This window comes from Gracilinanus agilis, chromosome 3 (genome assembly GCF_016433145.1).
Source record: "Gracilinanus agilis isolate LMUSP501 chromosome 3, AgileGrace, whole genome shotgun sequence".
Taxonomy (NCBI): domain Eukaryota; kingdom Metazoa; phylum Chordata; class Mammalia; order Didelphimorphia; family Didelphidae; genus Gracilinanus; species Gracilinanus agilis.
In genome coordinates this window covers 422,023,733-422,047,665 of record NC_058132.1, presented here as the reverse complement: position 1 = coordinate 422,047,665, position 23,933 = coordinate 422,023,733, and the positions used below count along the sequence as shown (strand labels likewise).

Genomic DNA, 23,933 nt, shown 5'->3' with positions numbered 1-23,933 from the left:
TTCAAATCCGGCCTCAGACACTTCCCAGCTGTGTGACCCTGGGCAAGTCACTTGACCACCATTGCCTACCCTTACCACTCTTCCACCTATACGTCAATACACAGAAGTTAAGGATTTAAAAAAATAGTTTTTCAGCTTGGTGGACCTCTGGCTAAAACTTCCCATATGATAAAATATGATCGCAGTCTTTTAATATCCTAGGAGCATGGTGATTTCACTAACAAGTTATCTAGGACCTTAAGACTTAACCAGGAAAGACTATACTGTGGCCTCTGGCTGTTTTTACTTCCTTTTTTAGGTTTCCTCTTCTTTAGTCCATCTTTAGTGTCATTGGTGGCAGGTGCAGGTTGACACCAGGGAAAGCAGCTATTGTAGTAGCATCAGTGGAACCAGACTAGAGGCAAAGAAAAAGTTGGCATGAGAGAGATGATCCTGGAAAGAAGATCCCAAATAGCATTTGATTGGACTGTCAGGCTCATTGGAGATGAAATGTAAACAGCTAATTAGCAGCCTTTCAAAAATTGTTTATGTCCTAATAAGACTTCTGTCCCAACTTATTTAACTAGTAATAAATTAATCATTCTTTTCTGTGTGCAAATAGAGGATCTGTTCCATACTCAGTTCTCGAAGGCCTATTTCCTTGTCAAAAAGCAACCCTTTATGATGCAAATATTCCTTTTCATGTTACAAATATGATTTTGTAAAAGTTTGGTTTTAATTATTAAAAGCATTTAATTTTCTCTAGAAAAATTCTATTGTCTTGCCAATGTTTTCTGATTTTATACTTTTAAGATGTTATTCAATTTCTTAGGTTTTATGCTATCTACAGCTAAAGCATTCATATAAAGCAAACACAGTACTCTTTCCACAAATAATACCACTTGTGAGTCACAATAATAAAATGGTATCCTAGTCTCTAGATTTAGATTTTATAACTTTTGGTTTCTGTGTTTCTATTTGTTGTGTTTTCCCTTTTTTTTCTTTTTTTTTGTACTAATTTCAGCTCCCCAATAGATTTTTCTCTTCAAATCAATTATGTATTTCTCCATTAAGAAAGGATATCATTCAATGATACATGTAAAACCCAGTGGAATTGTGCATTGGCTAAGGGGGGTTTAGTGGCGTTTGGGGGAGAGTGAAAGAACATGAAACATGTAACTATGGGGAAATATTCAAAATAAAAAATTTAAAAATAAACAAATAAATAAACTAGTGAATAAATAAATGAATAAATAAAAGAGAAAGGATATCATTGCACAGTTTAAAAAGACAAAAATTTAAAGAAAATGACATTTAAGTTTAGAGGATAGGGACCTATGATTTCCCTGGTATCAAGAACTCCTGGATGAAAAAAATTTTAGCAGAGCAGATGGTAGTCTTAGAGAGCATTTAGAGCACTGAAAGGTTAAATGACTTGTCCAGGGTCACATAGCCAATACATGTCAGAGAGAAGATTTAATCCAGGTTTTCTGGCTTTGAGGCCCACTCTTTAGCTACTATTCCATAAATAATAAAATTTTAAATATTCATAAGCTGTCGAGTTATTTTAGTTGCATTTTTTAAAAAATCAGTTTAGTATATTGTACTTCAAAATAAATTATATTGAGAAAAATCACAAATATTATGGTACTTATAACTTTCCTGCAATAATTACTTGATTTCAAGCCTGCATGCTTCATGTTCAAATGCAATAAGCAAAAACACAATTCAGCTATATTGGGTCTACACTCTCCTGGGGTGGTGGGGATAGATCACACACTTGTCAAGATTTGTGTAAAGATTAAGCCTGCAACAATTCAGATTTAACCTTGTTTGTGTATATCATCAAAAAACATGTTAATCTCATTTTTGTTGATTTGATTGGAACTTTTTTTCATTAAAAATAGTGGATGAAGGGGCAGCTGGGTAGCTCAGTGGATTGAGAGTCAGGCCTAGAGACAGGAGGTCCTAGGTTCAAACTCGGCCTCAGCCACTTCCCAGCTGTGTGACCCTGGGCAAGTCACTTGACCCCCATTGCCCACCCTTACCACTCTTCCACCTAGGAGACAATACACCGAAGTACAAGGGTTTAAAAAAAATAGTGGATGAAATTGTACTTTTTAAAAATTCAATTATTTTAACCATGCTTCACAACTCCTTTGAGAGGTTCTGTATCACAATCTGTTCTCTTTAGAGAGAGATGGTTGTCCTCTCCATAATTTGGAAATTTTTGCTTTCTAGTTTACAAAATGCTTTCCTCACAGTAACTCCTTTGAGCCATTTATAGGTGACAAGTGAAACATTTGATGGTTGATTCATTTGTTTTAGTTATCTTAATGCTGGATATGGATGATTGAATGCAAGACAATTGTTTCACCCAAACATGTCAATCATAAAGACAACTGAAATGATTGGGTTTTAGTTCAATGGTCATATAAAAATATGCCCTAATTGTCACATAGACACTTTGTTGACTGAAACTCTGTCTTTAATATATTCTTAATAATAACCTTTTTAGAAAGCTAGTCACTATAACATATTTTTTAATAAAATAAATTTTATTTTTTTCCATTGACATAAAGATCAGCACTACTTTAGCAGGTCTGGCCACCAGTTTCTCCTTATTTGCTTCCTTTAAATGAAATAATGTTCTGAAACTTTCATTTTTAAGCAAAAAATAAAATTTAAGTATTTTGTTTAAGTAAAGAAACATATCCACATGAATTTGCATAAAAACTTATCTTTTCCAGAACACATAAAAGGAGTAAAATTAGTTTGAGTAAAATTAGAATAGAATTAGAGTAAAATTAGAATTAGTAAAAGGTATTGAACTAAATCCAGCATTCAGGCACCCCAGCATACATATAGCTATTTTGATGTCATAAGATCTGTATTTGTAAATAACCTGTCTCCAAATTCAATGCTCATTCTTCCAGACCATCCAGCATCTTGTCAGTTATACTCACTAATAATGTTAGAAATCAGTGGTTAGTAGCTTCATTCTTTTAACTGCTTTGGTAATTTGTGCTATATGCAAATTTTAAACTTCCCATTAAATTATTTTTTAAAATGTTTAAAGATGTGTATGAAGACTAACATTTTTCATAATTGGTCCCTCTACCAATTAAAATAATAAATAAAAATATATTCTGTCTTTAGAGCTTAGAAAGACAACTGAGATTGAATAGTAATGCCTTTAGTCGTCAATTAGCTGCTGAAAACAGAAAGACTATAACAGCTAGAACTACTACAAAGAACCTTCAGATGGAAATAAAACGTCTTCAACAAAAACTTAAGGTATTCCTTTAAAAATGTTGTCTGTTATATACAACTATAATATTGGGATCTTTTCACTGAACCATGTTAGTTATTTGAAATGAACTCTCCATCTGGCTAATCAAACTGAATATACCTCTTAAATTTTTTAAGTTTGTGTACTAGAGATGTCAACAAGCAGAAGATCTAAATTAAGCATTATCATTTATTAAACAAAAAGCCAACAGAAATGAGTGAAGGTCTAAAAGGTTCTGTGGTGAGTAAAGTATATTGGCCTCTGACATTGAAGTGGAATTTTTAATAAAATTTGTTTTATTTTTGAGATTGGAGCTCCAAATCTCACCCAGGCAAGAAATACATCTGCCACTCATGGGTCCAATCACAGCACTGAATGGCATGGAAGCTTTAATCTGCTCTTGGGCCAATTTGCCCTCCTTAGGAAGCCTGATGATTCAATTTTCCTGAGCTCACTAATTTCTTGTCAAGGCTTGGTATGGATGCCTGTTCAGCATTAACCCTACTATATCTCAAAACCCAAGTGATCCACCAACCTCAACCTCTCCAGAAGCAGTGACTGCTGGTCTGTACCACTACATTTGGCTTAGAATTCCAAAAATAAACTATATTGTACTAATAAACTAATTTTGCTTTGGCACTAATTTAGAGAAGAGGAGATTTACTTGTTCCTCTAGAAGATCTGTATTTTTCAAACCAGTATTTTTAATACTTACATTCAGGAGCATTATATTCACTCAACTGTGGATGATAAAAGGAAGTCCTTAATGGTGCAGTGGATGGAGTCCTGAGTTTAAATCTGGCATCAGATATTTACTAGCTTTGGACAAATCATTTAAATTGTTTACTCTGGCTTCTTCTTCTATAATATAAGAATAATAAGATCACCTAGCTCCCAAAGTTGTTGCAAAGATCAAATAATATAAAAATGGTAAAGCACTTAAAAACAGTCTGGCACATAGTAAGAGTTAAAGAAATGTTAGCTATTATTGAAGAAAGTATAATACTGCTTTTTTTCTTAGGAAAAAGATCGAGAACTTGATATAAAAAATATATATACGAACCGGTTCCTTAAAAATTTATATGACAAAGATGACCAAACAAAAGGTAAATCTGAATTGAGTTTCCTTTTTTATTTTGAAAATAAAATCAATTATAGTTTTCATTAAATTGAAAATTTTCATATACAAAAAAATCCAAAAGTGTTCCAACTTGTTCCCAGTCTCCAGGCTAGGTATCATCAAAATCTTCTTTTGGCTGTCAGTTATAGTTACACAGTAGTCATTAGCCTAAATTCTCATTCAAGTCCTTATTTTGGAGGAGAAAAGGAACATCATTTACTGATTAAGATAAGTATTATTTTAGGAAAACATGGGAAAACTATTGAATCTTTAAGAGATAATTTTTTTAGAAACCACGTTCTTTTAAAATTCTAATTTTCAGTTTGTGGCTAGGAACAAATTCTTTGCAATCTCCTAGCAATTTAAAAAGTCAGAAGAAACTAAGTTCTTACTGATATGTTAGCTGTCTTCAAGTAAGGTCTATAATGATGATGGCAAACCTTTTAAAGATAGAATGGATCCTGACCCCATCCCATTCCCCAAACAGTGCTATGCCCCCACCCACCTTGTGCCATGCCCCTTCCCCATACCCAGTGCTGGGCTCTCTCTGCCCCACCCCTTACCCTACTCTACACATGGGAGGGAGAAAGCTCTCCCATTGTACTGCTGGGCAGAAGGGTGGGAGATGTGAAAAAATGTCCTCAGATGTGGTGGAGAGGGAGAGGTGAGCAGCTTCACCTGAATCCCTCTGCCTTTCTAATAATGAACTCTGGGAGTTGAGGGAGTGTGGCACGTGCCCACAGAAAATGCTCTGCGTGCCATCTTTGGCACCCATGCCAGGGGTTTGCCATTACTGGTCTATAAAATAAAGGCCCTGTAGGATATGAATACATTCCAGCCAAGGGAGCTCAATGACCAGGAAAACAGAAAGCAGCCTTTTCCCTTAAGTGTCAAGGTGCTCTGAGACAAAAGTGGTACCAAATCCTATACTAGGATTCTTTCCATCTCATTTAACTTGTCTCTCTGTCTCTCTGGGATCAAAAGCAAAATGTCCAAAAGTATTATTTGAATGTATGTACTCTAGAAGATTATGATTATTATTAATAACAAAAGCACTCTCTCTCCCTCATTGGCTCACCAAAACAGCCTGCCCTAGGAAAAACTCTCTTTGTTAGGTTTTGGCTTCTTTATCAGGCCCACTCTAAATATTCATAATCATGTTAGTTGTAGGAATTTTTTAAATAACAATCTCAAATAGCACAGAGTAAAATATTAATAAATAAAGCTTCCAAATGCCAATTGCTTTACTGTATAAAAGACCTCCCACCTCTGCCTGATTCAGAAACTAAATGAGAAGTGAAATAGCTGGATAGGTGAACAGAGATCAACTTCCCTACTCCAGTGACTAAGAATGGGATGAACTTGTCTATAGGGACTGGGCTTAAGTATTTCTCTGATCTTGACCTGCTGACTCCTCTTGTTTTCACTAGTACCTTCATTGCAATTAACAGCTCCTCAGCCCCAGGGCCTAAAACTACCTCTTGCCCTGTGTTCCTCTTTGCTGGCATATCTTGGCAAGCACATAGAATTTCCAGTCAACATGGATACTAGGAATTCTTCTTCCTGGCTATTTCTTTTCTAGTTCTTCAAAGTAAACAAACAAAAGGGAAAAAAGGGAATTTGGGAAATTCTGGGCATTTCTGATAACAGCTCTGTTATAAATTCTAGGGGAAGGGAGAACTATAATAAACAGATTATACTGTGGTTATCCCATCATCTTCCCTCAACTAAGTAAAGATGGTGGGATTACAGTGTGAAAGGAAATTTAGTTAATCAAGTTAAATGTACATAGTATATCTTACACTCCCAGACAAGTCTAAATGGTAATATTGATGTTAGATGTTAATTTTTTAATAAACTATCTTGAAAAAAAAGCAATGACTGTCAAAAAGTCATGGTTCTCCCATAGTTAGCCCTTACCCTCTAAGGTACCCTCAGTGCTTGGCATGGGGAATGCATTAATATATCTTTTTTTTTTGAGATAGGCCTAAATTTCACCTCACTCAGGTCTTTATCTTGCTCTAATTTACCCCTGAAGTTCCCACTGCCTACTCTGTAGCTTTCAGCCTTGCCCTCAAATTATCTCACTTCTAATTCACAGAGTCCTGTCTTCACCACAAACGTTATCCTTATTTCTGTACCTCAGCCACTGCTTCAGCTTCTAAACGCCCCTTCCCAGTCACCTAAACCTCAATTTCCATCTCTTTATTCCTATCTCCTTTTTTTCTTTCTGAGGACTTTGAAAGTTCTGTAGAAAAATTCCACTTTTTATACTTTTTTCCTTTGGCTGATAAGGTCATAGGAAAGTAGGTTTGGAGATATCAAAAGACAAAACAAAGACAGTGCTTAAATTTACTTGATATTTTACACATACACATACACACACACACACAACACACACACAGACACACACAACACACACACAGACACACACAAAATTAACACTTCAAGTTCCTGAAACATATCCCATATTAGCCATTTTAAAGGAATCTCAGAAGGTACCTTAAAGGCCAGATCCTCAAAATATGTAAAATCAAAAAGGAAATGACAAAATCTTGTACATAGATTGTTGTTAATCCTGTTAATAGGTTGGCCATCCTTATCAGATTTTCATTCTTCCTTCACTAGCAACAGAGAATTTTTTTTATTCATCCTATTTTTCCACCTTCTGGATTACTAACTTTATTCCCTGGATTTGGTCTTTAGACAATGAGTATTTTTTAACATTTGGCCAATAGCCAGTATCCTTATATTTAATGATGATGGGATCCACTTTCCTGGCCTCTCTCCCTTAAAGGGGGGCACGATGCTCTAAATTTGTCCAACCTTCTTGAACCCTGTCTGTTCAATTATGCAAACTGGGAATCGAGTTTATCTAAGCAGGTAGCAGACAGAAATCAGATAAATTATTAAAATTAAAATATACTAGAAAATTACAAAAGTTGGGGTATCTTGGTGACTCAGTAGATTGACAGCCAGGCCTATAAACAGAAGGTCCTGGGTTCAAATTTGACCTCAGATACTTCCTAGCTATAACCCTGGGCAATTCACTTAACCCCCATTGCCTAGCCCTTACCGCTCTTGTGTCTTAGAAACAACATATAGGCAGAAAGTAAGGGTTTTAGAAAAAAAAAAAAAGGAAAAGAAAAAATGTACAAAAGTAAATGAACTTTTTATATGAGAGTAAAATGAGTTCTCAGCTTGACAAAGAGAAGAGACAAAGAGAAGAGACTGTTGTTGAGATGTCAGCTTCACTGAATGTCTGACACTTCTTAAGTCTTTCACTCCACATATCTCTCCCCCAAAATAGTCTAGAACTGTAAGTTTCCTGAAAGGAAAAAAAGGCCTTTCCAAAGTTTTCACACTAATTCTTCCCTTTATCCAAATCAGGTGCTATCATTTTGGCATTCTCTTCACCAGTTGAGAATCTCTTAAGAAAATCTAGTGTTGGCTAGAAACCTGGGTTACAATATGTTTTAGTTTTAATTTGTGGTTAAAATTGTCATTGTTTCTCAAACCAATAGATTACAATATTTCTCCATTTTTCATCTTCCTTGTAGTTTATTTAGCAACGAAATCTACACAAGCAGACAAGAAAACCCATCTATTTCCACATATAGTTACTGTGCATCAGTTGAAGCAAAATACAGAAGACATATCTCTGACAGCTAAGGTACAACAAATTTGAAATCTCAAGTGTTCTAATTTGTTTTGTTCATCCCCCCATCCTGGTTTTGGATTCTAATGTTAGGTTTAACTTTTTATATAAAGGAAATCATTTTTACTTATAGTGTGAAAAAAATTTTAATTATGTGTAGAGAAATTCAATTTTTTACAATTATTCTAAATCTACTGTGAATTATAGGATGAAAAAACTACAGTAATTGATGTTGAAAAAGAAAAACCAATTTTTATCAATAGTGAAGTAATCTATGATATCAATAAATTACCAAACCAAGAAGATTCTGAAAAAATATATAAAGGTATGTTTAAAGTTTCTTTTGTTCTTATACAAATTAGAGAAATAAATGCTTCTCCTACTTATAGAAACTGATCCCACAGTCTTTAGTATTCATTGGGGAATTTTACAAATGAAATCTTTCTAAAAATAGATTTCTAAGTCAATTAGTAAATGAATAAATGCAAACTTAATTATTTGAAAAAATGATCAGGCTCACTAATAACTTTTTAAAAGACACAAATTAAATAAATTCTAAGATACATCTTTCAGAAAAGAAAAGCAATTATATTGGCAAAAATGATTAAAAGTAATGAAACTTATGGATGGTATTCTGGAGAAATAGTATGAATGGAATTGAAAAATCATGTGACCATTTTGGAAAATATTCTTTCCACTGTAGGACATAGTAAAATATTTGATAACTTTTTCTTAAAGTTACAAAAATAGCAATACTCTTTTCCTCAAATAATCTCTGGAAATACACCATGAGAAAGAGGAAAAAGTTTATAAAACAAAGGTTTATAAAAAAGAATTTTTTTGTAAAAGAAGAAATGCAAATGATATGTGTCCAACAATGGGTGGATGGTTAAACAAGCTGTGGCATATTAATGCAACTAAGATTAATTTAAAAGTATGAAGAACATAAAGAAATATGTAAGGACCTTAGTGAAATAATATAAGAGAAAAAACTGAACCAAACAAGGTAGGAAGGGGAAGGAAAAGGTATTTATTAATCACCTACAATGTGCCAGGAACCATTATAAATATCTCAAAATATCTCAAGTCCTACAACAACCTTGGGAAGTATGTGCTATTATTTTCCCCATTTTAGAGATTAGGATCCTGAGGCAGACAGAGGTTAGATGACTTAGCCAGGATTTTTCAGCTAATAAGTAGTTTCTAAAGGTAGATTTGAACTCGGGTCTTCCTCTCTCCTAGATAGCTAGAAGGCACAATGATTAGAGTGCAGGAAGACTGAGTTCAAATCTAGCCTCAGACACTTGCTAGCTGTGTGACGCCTGGGCAAATCACTTAATCCTGTTTTCCTTAGTTTTGTTTTTTGGCGTTTTTTGCCTTGGTTTCCTCACCTTTAAAATAAACTGGAGAAGGAAATAGCAAGCCACTACAGGAATTTTGCCAAGAAAACCTCAAAAAGGTCAAGAGTAGCTAGAGATAACTAAAAATAAAACAACTTCTTTACTCCTAACTTTCTTCACAGCACCACCTAGGTACCATATTAGTACATACTAACTTTATCTTATAAAAAGAAATGTTAATGAGAATAAAGATTAGTAATGAATATTTTATGGAATAAAATAACAAATTTATGTATTTTATTAAAACTAATAATGATTTTTAAAGCTATTAATTACACATGACTTCCTTATATTTTAGAATATAATTGTATTTTACTTAACAAAACTTTTAAGAAAAACAAGGTAAAGAAAGAATATTTATCTTTTTTCTTCCACATATTCCCTCTTCATAGTAGCTATCTTCAAGGGATATGTAAAAGAGGAAGTGGGCTTGTTCTGCTTAGCTCCAGAGGCCAGAAAAAGGTGCAAAAGCTGGAAGTTACAAAGAGATAGATTTTGACCACATCTAAGGAGAAACTTCTTAACAATTAAAGTTCTTCTAATGTGGAATAGATTTGTGTGAGAAATTCTCTCTGAGAGAGAGCCCTCACTAGAGGGCTTTAAGACAAAGTTTGTCCTTGCCATTTACAGGATGAACCAATTGTTTTCTGTGTTACTTTTCAGTGAAGGTTTTCTTATACCATATTTGGGAGACTTTTTTCCCCCAGAGACTATGTTCAAGCTTCTGTACTTGTTCAAGGAATAGTAAAAATAATTCTATTTGTGTCCTCATTTTGTGGACTACTTTAAGAAACAACAGGCTCAGAATTATAGACAGAAATAAAATCTCATAGAGAAGTGGATTATTGTATATATCCAAACTTCACCCTAACAACACCAGAAATACTGATTTAAAAGATAATCTTTTTTTTTTTTAAACCCTTGTACTTTTCGGTGTATTGTCTCATAGGTGGAAGAGTGGTAAGGATGGGTAATAGAGGTCAAGTGACTTGCCCAGGGTCACACAGCTGGGAAGTGTCTGAGGCCGGGTTTGAACCTAGGACCTCCTGTCTCTAGGCCTGACTCTCACTCCACTGAGCTACCCAGCTGCCCCCTAAAAGATAATCTTTTTAACCTTACTATTGTTTTAAGCTTCCATTGACTTCTACTATCTTACTATTGTTACTATGTTTCCTTTTTTTTTTTTTGCATGGCTAAGTATTTTCATGTTAATACCTCCAAAGTAAGATCTTTTATAGCTATATATTCAATTTTAGAGAATTGTTTTGAGATTATTTTACTTACATTGAAGAAAAAAGTCATTTCTCCACTGCTATTAAAGGTTTTACTCTATTTTTGTTTAAATTAATACAGTAAATAAATATATACAACCCCAGTCACTTTCTTTTGTTCCTGTTCTGCATTATAAACTACTTATTAAGTATTTAAAATCGGATGTCCTACAAGCACTTCAAACTTGGCATGTATAAAATAGAATCATTATCTTTCCCCCCAAAATCACAAAACCCACCCTTCTCCTGAATTTCCCTAAGAATAGTCATTCTAGTCACCCAGGGTCACAACTTTGGTGTCATCTTTAACTTTTCACTCTTCACATACCACATATCCAGCCACATTCCAGATCTTATTCCTTTCTCTGTAACTTTTTTTCACATATATGCATATCTCTGTTCTCTGCTCACATAACTACACCATAGTTCAGGTTCTCATCACCTTGGTATGAAATATTACCCTTCTGCTTGGTCTCACTGTACCTCTTACCCCTCCAACCCATCTTCCACATAGTTTCCAAAAAGATGTTCCTAAAATACAAATCTAATCAGGTTCCTCCAGCCTCCAATCTCCATAAAGACCCTTGGCCCCTGTAACCTCTAGGTTGGTTCAAGATAAACAACTCTGTTTAGCACTTAAAGCTCTTCACAATCTGATTCTCTTCATGTTTTTCCAGTCTTCTTCCACATGGCTCCCTTCCAGGAACTCTACAGTTCAGCCATTCTGACATACTTGCCATTCCTCCTACTACATTCCAGCTCTCCTTGTATTTTCAATGGTTGTTTCCCTGAATGCTATCCCTCCTCATCTCTACCTTTTAGAATCCTTTGTTTCCTTCAAAACTCAATTCAAACATTCCTGTCTACATGAATCCTATTTTGATTATCATGGATACTAAATACTACTTTCCCAAAACTACCATGTATTAAGTCTACATATATATATATGTATATATATATATATATATATATATATATATATAAATCTCCTTCCAGTAAAATGTAATATTTTGAGGGAATGGACTATTTTTTTATCTTGATATCCCTAGTACAGTGCCTGGCAAAAAGGAGGCACTCAATCAAATGCTTTTTGATTGATTGATAGATTAGATAATACATATTAATTTAGTTTTCTTCAAAATTTTACTTATATTTGTACAGAAGGTGAAATATGCATCTGGAAGATGGAAGCAATTGGCACAACTCAGAAAATTCCGGATATACAAGGTATTACAAACAGTTGGTTAATAAATAAAATTATTAGCAAGACTAAAAATTACTGTAGTCTTCATTATGATTTGGCAAGAGGCCAGGTGCAAGTAAATGAAAAAAGAACCTTGAGGTAATCATTATTAATTGGTTTATTATTAATTAAATTTTATATTCTTAATTATTAATTAAAATGGTTATTAATTAGAAATTTATAGAAACTGTCATAATGAAGAAGTGATAAAAATCCAAGACTTATGATTACTATGTTTTGGGCCATTTATTTAGAATTTGGATTATTTTTAAATACTAAAAAAAAGGAGTTTTTATGTTAATGTCACAATCTAAAGAAGTAAAATAAAATTATATTATTAAAAATTATCAATAAAAATAATGTTTGAAAGGATTTAGTAAAATAAAAGTATAAATGAACCAAAAGTAGACTGAAACACAAATTTCATGTTTAGAGCTGACAATTATTCTGAGTTTTACTTATAGAAAAAATAAATTATATTTCATCAAAATTATATTTAAAAGAAGGATTACTTATTTTTTTCTTCAAGACAGACTGAACTTATTTTAGGAATTGGTAGGTTATTGATATTTTTGTCCAGCAAGGATTTATAAAACCTTTCTAAGCCTCTTATGTTAAAGAAAGCATTTTAGATTTTAGTTATACTTTGTCTTCGGTCAGGGAAAGAACAAGGAATAAACACAAGACTCGGTAATATGCTGCATACTTAGCAGGAAGAATCTTAATGTTTAGTTTAAGACATTTTGAGGGAAAGGTTCTTTAAAATTAAATGAGATAGAGGGCAGCTAGGTGGCTCAATGGATTGAGAACCAGGTCTAGAGACAGGAGAAAATGGTCTCCGATACTTCCTAGCTATGTGACCCCAGGTAAGTCTCATTGTTTAACCCTTAACATTCTTCTGCCTTGGAACCAATACACAGTATTAATTCTAAGACAGAAGGGATAAATTTTTTCAGATTTAAAGCATCAACAAAAATAAGCATTTAAATACACAAAAAATTTAATATTATACGTGAAACCATAAACTTCCATTATTTTATAATTTGTTTCAAACTATTTTAAATGTATATATGTTAAGTTTAATAAGAATAGTAATAAAGCATCCTGCCTGTTTCCATGTCTCCTTTTATCCTTTGTATTTATCCAGATTTCCTTACTGTCATTATTATTATTATTATTATTATTATTATTATTATTATTATTATTATACATAGTTATGGTCCACATGTATACTGTTACTTTGAGTCTTCTTTCTTCTTTCTATATCAATTCATATAATTCTTCCCTTATTTCTTATAGTTTTAATATCTGTAATTTTGATGATAGGATAATATTCCATTGCCTTCATATATCACAAATTATAGTCATCCCCTATTCATTAGATACCTTGTTTCCATGTATTGTGATTAATGATGCTACAGACATATTTTTTAGAGATAGCAATTTCTTGTCATACTAGTAGTTTCTTTTGGCTATTGTACTATAAGTGAGATAACTTGGTCAAAAAGTATGGATAGTCTGGGAGCTAATGTACAATGTTACATATAAAATGACTCATTATAAAACAGTAACCCTGGATTCTCAGTGTCAATGTCAACAGAATACTCTCTCTAAGAGATCTACTGAGCTGGAAAAGCTTTAAGAATGGGCTGAAGCACAGGCTATGTTTTTTGTCTAAGGACCAACCTACTCAACTTTAGAGAGGTGTATCATCAGACTGGTGGTGAATTTTTCAGGTACGACACTCAAAGACCTTGTATAAGATGAGTTACACTGTCCTTTGTGGAAGGAACACCTACACCAGTAAAATCACAGATCATTAAAATACTAAAGCTATATTGCTTTTCAAAATCATATTAATTTACAGCTTTACCAACAGCATAAAAATGAGTCTCTTTCTCCAGTAGTCCTGTCTGCATTTAACTATATAATTTTTAACTATCTTTAGTTGTTGTAGTTCATATTTCTGTTTGTTAGAAAATTTGAACATTTTAAGATGGTTATCACTTATGTTCCTTTTAAGATCTACCTTTTTATATCTTTTGACTATCTATAGATCTTACACTTATAAATATGTGTGTCATGTCCTGGTATCAAATTTGTAAGTCAGAACAAGTCAAGGGGTATTCATAAATAAAATACACACTTCTGAAGAAGAGTGTGGGAAGTGGGAATTAAAAGAATAACTACTTTTGTCTGAGGAAGGAGAAAAAGAAGACAGTCAATAGTGGAAACAGGTTGCTTCGATTAATAGAACAAAGTTTTAGACAAACTTCCCCTTCACTACCTGTTGTTTCTTTATAAAGATAGGGACAAAAGAAAAGAGACTGAAATGTCAAGAGGACAGGATGGAGGGAAATACACAATTAACAATCATAACCCTGCACATAAATAGGATGAATCAAACCATAAAGTAGAATAGAATAGCCAAATGGATTTGAGAACATAATTTTTTTGAAAACAATACGTTTGAAACATTAAGATTAAAAAGCAATTTGTTTTTAGAAATAATACACTTGAAGCATAAAGATTTACATAATTAAAATGAGGTGCTAAAGCAGCATATATCAAGTTAGGTGAATTCAGAAAAGCAGGGTTAGTAATCCTTTCTAACAATTTTGAACAAGGCTATGGTAAAAATAAACTAGGCAAAAAGAGATAAGCAGGGAAACGACATTGTGTTTAAAGTCACCATAGATAATAAATCAAAAGTACCAGCATAGCATCTATACATACAAGATAGAGATAAGACAACATAAATAAAGAAATGATATATATATCTAAAATAAGATCCAACATCATATGTGATGGGAAAATGTTAGAGGCATTTCTAATAAGATCAGGACTAAAGAAAGGATACTCGGGACCACCACTATTATTTATCCACATCCTAAACATGTTATTTTTTTTTAACCTTTAACTTCTGTGTATTGGCTCATAGGTGGAAGAGTGGTAAGGGTGGTCAAGTGACTTGCCCAGGGAAGTGTCTGAGGCCGGATTTGTACCTAGGACCTCCTGTCTCTAGGCCTGACTCTCAACCCACTGAGCTACCCAGCTGCCATCTAAACATGTTATTTTTTGTTTTCTTTTTTTTTTTTTTTTTTTTTTTTTTTTTTAGTTTTAAACCCTTAACTTTTGTGTATTGACTTATAGGTGGAAGATTGGTAAGGGTAGGCAATGGGGGTCAAGTGACTTGCCCAGGGTCACACAGCTGGGAAGTGTCTGAGGCTGGATTTGAACCTAGGACCTCCTGTCTCTAGGCCTGGCTCTCAATCCACTGAGCTACCCAGCTGCCCTAAACATGTTATTTTTAACAATAACAGGAAAAAGAAAATAAAAAGAATAAACATAGGTAAATAGGAAATAATACTCTTGCCTTTTGTAGATGATATGACAATTTATTTGAATGTGTGGTGAGCAGGAGAGAAGAAATGAAGATGACACTAAGCTTACACAAAAGTGGGTAACTAGAAGGATTGAAGTGACCTCAATAGTAATAGGGAATTTAAAAAGATGCTATGGTTTGGAGAGAAAGATAACAAATTACATTTTTGGTTAAAGATATTGATGAGATAAAACATTTTGAGATGTCCAACAGGCAGTTTTTTATGTGGTACTGAAAATCAGGAGATGGATAAAAAGGGCTGGATAAATAGATATAGGAATCCCATGAGAATTGATAAGATCACCAAAAGAGAGCTTATAGAGAGAAAGTGGGAAAAAAAGATCCCAGGATAGAGCATGGGTGATATGAGTTAATGGGCATAAAATGAAAACTTTTTCCAACTGATTTCTTTTTCAAGGCTTTTAATTGTGAAGTCTTTGTTTTTATGTAATATGGTATATAGCTAATGTCTTCCATAAATCTATATTTCAAATGGCTAAGAATTTTCCACCTTTTCACAGTGCTATAGGAAGAAAACAAGTATATTAAGTACTATCTGTCACTGTGCTAAATGCTGAGAATAAAACAAAAAATAAAAAAAACCCACCATTGCCCCTGCCCTGAAGGAGCTTATATTTTAATAAAGAAACAATAAAAGGGGGGTTGGGAGGGATGGAGAGTAGTAAGGCAGAGGAGCATGGTTTTGAAGTCTAGAAAGTCAAGAGCAGATTCAAAGAGGAGTGAAGGGTGGCTGACCTGGGCTCCTCCACAAAATAGAGGCCTCAGGAGGAACTTAACAAAGGAAAAAGATGCTTTCCTGATGGTGCAGTATTTCAGGGTGAGAAGGGCACAAAGAAAATTGAAGGTTCCAAGGCAAGGAAGCTCCAACTGCTGAAGGAAGTTTCAGGATAAGACAACTGTTGGGTCATGATTTTAAGTACTTTATAAAAGTACTTCTAAATTTTATTATGACATTGTCTTCTTTTTTAATGAAGAAAAATTTGGAAGTTGAGATGGTATGAGTTGAGACTAAATCAAATTTTTACCACATTCCTATCCAATTTTATAAAATTCTTATAAAATGAATCTCTTCACCATACGCTTTAGGATTTTTAATTTATCAGAAATTAGATATAGGGTCATATATCTACAATTAAAAGGTCCCTGCAAAGTCTTCTACTCCAACCCACATTTTACAGATGAAGAAACTGAGGACCAGGAAGCTAAATGACTTTCTTAAAGTCACACAAGTAATAACTATCAGAATGCCAAATTTGAACCTAGATCTTTTGACTCTAGAATCAACAGTCTTTTCTATTTATCCAACCTTAACCTCTCTCCTGACCTCCAGTCTCATATTTCCAACTACCAAGTAGACATATCAAACCAAATGTATTTTAGACATCTTAAACACCTAAACTGAGTTTGTTCTTTTTTCTCTAATCTTTCCCTTCTTCCTAAATTTCTTATTACTGTTGAAGGTATTATCATCCTCCTAGACATACTATCTAGGTATCATTCTCAATAACTCACTTTCTCTCATTGCCCCACATTGTCAAGTCCTGCCAGTCTACCTTCACAATATCTCTCATATACAATCCACTTCTCTCCTCTGAGGCTATTCTCCATTTATCTGTCAAAGTGATCTTTCTAAAGCTCAGATGTGATTTTATTACTCCCCTCTTCAATAAACTCCAGGAGCTCACTGTTACCTCTAGGATTAAATATAAAATCTTCTCTTTGACTTTAAATCTTTTATAACCTATCCATATCCTACTTTTTTATATTTTATTTATCAATTACATGTAATAATTTTTCTCATGAGTTTTCCAAAGTTATGTGATCCAAATGGTCTCCCTCCCTCTATTCTCTCCCCCTTCCCAGAGCTGGCAAGCAATTCAATCCAGGTTATGCAGGTATTATCATGCAAAATTTATTTCCATACTGTTCATTTTTCTAAGAGAATAATCATATTAAACCAAAACATTTATCACTTTACTGTCATATTGGCAATCTGATAGGTGGTACCTCAAAGTTATTTTAATTTGCATTTCTCTAAACAAGAGTGATTTGGAACATTTTTATATGATCATTGATAGCTCTGATCATTTATCAATTGGGGAATTGCTTTTGTATTCTTATAAATTTGGCTTAGTTGTTCTCATAATTAAGAAAGGAGACCTTTTTCAGAGAAATTTGTTATAAAAAAATTTCCCCACTTTGTTGTTTCCATTCTAATCTTGATTACATTGGTTTTGTTTGTACAAAATCTTTTGAATATACTCAAAATTATTCATTTTACATCTGGTAATGTTTTCTACCTTGCTCAGTCATAAATTCTTCCCTTTTCCATAGATCTGACAGGCAAATTATTCTGTTCCTCTAATTTAGCTTCCCCTTTTATGTCCTAAATCATATACCCATTTTGACCTTATCTTAGCATAAGGTGTGAGATATTGATCTATATCTAGTTTTTTTCCAATTGTTATCCAGTTTTTCCAGCAGTTTTTTTCAAATGGTGAATTCTTATCCCAAAAGCTGGGATCTTTTGAGTTTATTAAACACAAGATTGCTAAGGTTATTTATCCCTAATCTATTCCATTGATTTGTAGGGAGCCAAGAGATTAAATCCTCCCCAAATGCTTCCACCCTTCTCCTCCTGGGATTCTCAAGAAAGGCCAGAAAAAGGGCACAGCCCGAAGAAAGAAGTAACCTTAGGAAAGAGATACTGAGGCAGGGAATTTTCCTCTCCCTTGCTCCAGATGTCCAGCAAGTAGGAAAACAGTTTGTAGTCAAAATTATCTTTGTTGACTGTCTGATTCCCACAAGAGCTAGCTCAGTTCTCCCAGCTGAGTAAGGTATATATGCTTTGCTTCTGGTTCTGCTAAAGAAGGAGAAGCCTGAGAGAGAGAAGCCTGATGGAGGAGAAGCATGATGGAATAAACTAGGACTGTAAAGTCTGCCGTTATATAAATGTCTTTTTAATCTTTCCTTATCTTCCACTCTCGTCTCTTATTTAAGAGACCCCTCTCATGACACTCTAGCCCACATTTAACCGTTATATTGATTTACCCTTTCTATTTCTTAGCAGATTGTCTTGATGATTATTGCTTTTTAATACACTATGAGATCTGGTACTGCGGCCTTCACTTTTTTTTTTCATTAGTTTTTGATAGTTTGATAGATATGGCACTGAATAAGTAAATTAATTTAGGTAGTATTGTCATTTTTATTATATTAGCTCATCCTACCCATGAGCAATTAATGTTTTCTAATTATTTAGATCTAGTTTTATTTGTATAGAGAGTGTTTTGTAATTATGTTCATATGATTCCTGTGTTTGTCTAGATGCCCAAATATTATTGTCTAGAGTGATTTTAAATGGAGTTTCTCTTTCTAGTTCTTGCTACTGATTTTTGTTGGAAATATATAGAAATACTGATGATTTATGTGGGTTTATTTTGTATCCTGCAACTTTGCTAAAGTTATTGATGTTATATCATGCACAAAGAATGATAATTTAGTTTCCTCTTTGCTTTAACTTTTCAATTTCTTTTTCTTCTCTTATTGCCAAAGCTAACATTTCTAGTATTAAATAATAGTGGTGATAATGAGTATCCTTGCTTCACTCCTGATCATATTGGGAAGGCTTCTAAATTATCCCCATTGAGGATGATACTTGCTCTTGGTTTTAGATAGATACAACTAATTATTTTAAGGAAAGGTCCATTTCTGTGCTTTAAAGAGTTTTCTATAGAAATGGGTGTTGTATTTTGTCAAAGGCCTTTGCTGCATCTATTGAGATTATCATGTGTTTTCTGTTAGTTTGCTTATTGAGATAGTCAGTTATGCTGAGAGTTTTCATATTAAATCAGCCTTATATTCCTGGTACAAATCTTGGTTGTAGTGAATGATCTTGTGATATATTGCTGTAGTCTCTTTGCTAGTATTTTATTTAAATTTTTTTGCATCAATATTCATTAACAAAATTAGTCCATAATTTTCATTCTGTTTTTGGTCTTCCTGCCTTAGGACACAAATATGGCTTTGTGTCCTAAGGCAGGAAGACCAATTTTTGTGTCGTAGACATATTTGTGTCATAAAAAGAATTTGGTAGGATTCCTTCATGGCCTGTTTTGCCAAATAGTTTATATAGTATTGGGATTAATTGTTCTTTAAATGTTTCATAAAATGTACTTGTGTATCCACATGGCCCTGGGGATTTTTTCTTATGGATTTCATTGATGATATGTCAATTTCTTTTTCTGAAATGGGATTATTTAAGTATTATATTTCCTCTTTTGCTAATCTAGGCAATTTATATTTTTGTAAATATTCATCCATTTCACCTAGAATGTCAAATTTATTGTATATCACAAAATTGGACAAATTAGCACCTGCTGATTGTTTTAATTTCTTCTTCATTGGTGGTAAATTTATCCTTTTTGCTTTTTGATACTGGTAATTTGATTTTCTTCTTTCCTTTTTTTAATCAAATTAACTAATGTTCTATTTATTTTATTTGTTCTCTCATAAAACCAACTTCATCTTATTTATTAGTTCCATAGTTTCCTTACTTTCAGTTTTATTAATTTCTCTTTTGATTTTAGGATTTCCAATTTAATCTTTACCTGAGAATTTATAATTTGTCCTTTTTCTAGTTTTTTTAGTTGTATACTCAATTCATTAATCTGCTTTTTCTCTTTTATTTATATGTACATTCATAAATATACATTTTCTCCTAAGTACTACTTTGACTATATCCCAGAAATTGTGATAAATTGTCTCACCATTTTCATTCTCATTAACAAAATTATTTATTGTTTCTATAATTTGTTCTTTGACCTACTCATTTTTTTAGAATTAGATTATTTAGTTTCCAGTTAATTTGTTTTTCCATGCACACTTTTAGATTATAATTTTTATTGCCTTATGATCTGGAAAGAGTGCATTATTTCTGCTTTTCTGCATTTGGTTGTGAAGTTTTTATGCCCTTCTACATGTCAATTTTTGTGTACCTATGTGCTGCTGAAAAGAAGGTTTTATTCTTTTTATTCTCATTCAATTTTCTCCAGAGATCTCCTTAATGTAACTTTTCTAAAATTTCAATTACTTCCTTTGCTTCCTTTTTGTTTATTTTTTAGTTAGATTTATCTAGTTCTGAGAGGGGAAGGTTAAGATCTCACATTAGCATAGTTTTTCTTCTTGAAGCTCATTTAACTTCTTTAAAAATTTGGAGGCTATATTAGGTACATATGTTAAATATTGATATTTCTTCATTGTTTTGCAGTACCTTTTACCAAGATATGATTTCCTTCCTTATCTCTTTTAATTAGATCTATTTTTGCTTTAATTTTGTCTAAGATCATGATTACTGTTTTTTACCTCAGTTGAAGCCCAGTAGATTCTGCTCCATCCCCTTACCTGCTTCGAATGTGTTTCTTATAACCAGCATAGCTTAGGATTCTAGTTTTTAGTCAAGTCTGCTATTTCCCTTTATTTCATGGGCAAGTTCATCCCATTTATATTCGCAATTATAATTACTATCTGCATATTCTCCTCCATCTTATTTTCCCATTTTGATCCTGAACTTTATCTCTCCTTTCACTCTGTGCCTCCTTGGAAGTATTTTGCTTTTAATCTCCTCCTCCCCAATTTCTTCTCCCTTATATTACTTACCACCCCACTACCTTCTCTTCTCTACAGAGGAAAATAGGATTCTGTACGCCAATTCCAATGTCCTCTCCTTCACTATGATAGTTTTTTATGCCTCTTTAGGTGATATTATTTATCCCATTTTGCTTTTCTCTTCCCTTTTCTCTCAGTGCAATCCTCTTTTTCACCACTTGATTTTGTTTTCATATCATGACATCCTAAACAGCTTATTCCCATACCTTCTCTTTATGTATATTCTTTCTAACTGCTCTGCTAATGATTAAAAAACTGAGTTACAAATATATTTCCATGTAGGAAAATAAACAGTTTGATCACATTAAGTCACTTAATTTTTCTCTTTCTTATTTACCTTTTAATGCTTCTCTTAAATCTTGTATTTGGTCATCAGATTTTCTGTTTTGGTCTGGTATTTTCATCAGGAATGCTTGGAAATCTGTTTTATTAAATGTTCATTTTTTTACCCTGAAAGAATATACTCAGTTTTAATGGACAGGTGACTCTTGGTTGTAAACCTAGTTCCTTTGCCTTCTGGAATATTATATTCCAAGCCTTCTGATCCTTTAATGTAGAAGCTGCTAAATCCTGTGTAATCCTGACTGTGGCTCCATGGATTTGAATTGTTTCTTTCTGACTGCTAGCAGTATTTTAGCCTAGGAGCTCTTGAAATTGACTGAAATATTCCTCAGAGTAGTCAGTTGGGAATTTATTGCAAGGGGTGATCTGTGGATTCTTTCAGTTTCTATTTTACCCTTTTCTTCAAGAATATCGGGCCTGTTTTCTTTGACAATTTCTTGTAATATGATGTAATATGATTTTTATCATGACTTTCAGGTAGTCCAATAATTCTTAACTTGTCTCTTCTGGATCTATTTCAAGTGTTATAACTAATAAATAGCTGTTATAGCTAATAAATATTTATAGCAAAGCAGACCTCAATCTGGCCTACTATGTCTAACTTGTATTAAATTCCCTAATTATCTAAACTAACTAATTGATGAACTTTTATCAGTAACAAACTCTTTAAAAAAATTATAATATTAACTGTCTGTTGAAACTGCCTGTCACACACAGACACAAACAGCTCTACAGTTCTACAGCTGCTCTCAAAGTGCTGTGGAGAAAAGGCCCCAGAGTTAGACCTTTCCCCTACAAAGTACTGAGAAGAAAACCCCCTCAATGACTAGACTCTTTCTCAATTGATATTTATATCTCAAACTCCCAAAATAACTGTCAGATCTTATTGACTGAAAGAACACCCAGAATCCCAGAACTGCTGCTCCTTAGGAAGACAGAAAAAATGCAGTCCAGTCTCTTAACTGCCTGTCCTTATAACCACTTCTCATAAAGAGACAGCATGAGATTACCAACACTTCTGCTTGTAAGGCGGACAAAGGGGTTTGAAGGTTCAATATATTAAAAGATGGTCTCCAGATGATTGAACTATTATCAATCCTCAATTAAGAATAATCTCAAGTCAAAATTGACTTTTATGGAAGTTTATTTACAATTAAGGAGAGAGAAGAAATAAGGAAATAAGAATCTAACCCAGTAGGTAATTTCTTACAATCCTCTAATTAATCCAAGGAGATCTTAATCCTCAGAGGAGAGTTAGAGGGCCAGAGGCCCAGAAGTGAATGGAGCAAACTTCATTCACAGAGTCTACTAAAAGAAATTTCTTTTTTTTTAATACTTTTTTTTTTTTAGAAAAGTTATCATGGTTACATGATTCATGTTCTTACTTTCCCCTTCACACACCCCCCCCCCCCACCTCCTCCCTCTCCATAGCCAATGTGCATTTCCCCTGGTTTTTAAACTCCTGAGGTCTCAGGTCTAGTTGTTCTCAGGGTCAAGCCTTCCCCTTGCTTGTTCCTCTGCCAGAAGCTCCTTTAACAGTCTCAGGGAGTTGCTTCCACAGTCATACACCACTCTGCACTAGGTCCCCACCCACAGTCCACACCTGTGCTCAGAATCCGCATCTGCAGCTGCGACCCTGCCTGCGCCCAGAGTCTGTGTTCAAAGTCCATGTGTTCTTTAGCCTCTTGGGGTCTTTAAGTCTTGCTGATCTCAGGAACAGGCCCTGGTGACCCCAGGTAGCTGCCAAGGACTTAATGGGTGCCCCAAATTTGCTCTAACTCTTCTGTGCTGGCTTTGGCCCTGTAGGTGGTGTGGGGTGGGGGAAGGGGGTTGCTCAGCTCACGTTTTAGTATAGCTATTTCAGCCCCTTATAGCATGGAAAAATGCCCCAATTCCACGTACCTTCAATGTTGTGCCCTGTTGTGGGGTACCTTCATTCATCTGGATTTGTTTTTATGTCCCCTTGAGGAGTCCTATATTTTCTTAAACTTCAGTTTTTCCTTGGTGCTACCCTGAGCTCTAATTCTAGTTTTTGGTTAAGTTTCAATTCTTCCAAGGTGGTATGAAGACCTGTGGGCAGGGAGCTCGGAAAACTACTTCCCACTACTGGTTCAGTCTCCTCTAGGAACTGCTGATGGCTTGCAGGGCTCAGAACTTCTTTGTGATAATCTTGGGGTTTGGTTAAGGATTACATTTTCACCCTAGACCTACACCACTCACAAGTGCTGCAGACGGCTTTACCCTAGGGCTTGTGACCTCAGTGCAGGCTTAGACAGAGCTCTGGGCCTTGCCTTAGGCTAGCACTAGCCAGGCAAGGACTGCCATGAGGTGGGGTTGCTCTTCACTGCTGGCTTTGGTAGAGTGTCAGAGCCTCATTCTGGCCTTATACCAACTTGGTGCACTGTGGACTGCTGTATAATGGATCTTGGGACATCAGGCTTGGACTGGGTCTCTGGCCTTGAACCAGGAGGTACCAAAGACTGATTTGCACTGGGGCTTGGAGCCTCACTGTAGCCTTCCACTAGGATTTGGAACTTCAAAGGGTGGGCATGGGG

At 34.1% G+C, this 23,933-nt stretch overlaps 1 protein-coding gene across 1 annotated transcript in view; it reads left to right on the top strand.

Annotated features, from left to right (window-relative positions):
* The window catches only part of LCA5L (lebercilin LCA5 like), a 71,436-nt gene that overhangs the window by 42,838 nt on the left and 4,665 nt on the right, over positions 1-23,933 (top strand). The window contains exons 5-9 of the mRNA XM_044670304.1: positions 3,139-3,276; positions 4,293-4,377; positions 7,952-8,064; positions 8,257-8,374; positions 11,882-11,947. Coding sequence (XP_044526239.1) covers positions 3,139-3,276; positions 4,293-4,377; positions 7,952-8,064; positions 8,257-8,374; positions 11,882-11,947 — 520 coding nt within the window. The remainder of the gene's footprint in view (positions 1-3,138; positions 3,277-4,292; positions 4,378-7,951; positions 8,065-8,256; positions 8,375-11,881; positions 11,948-23,933) is intronic.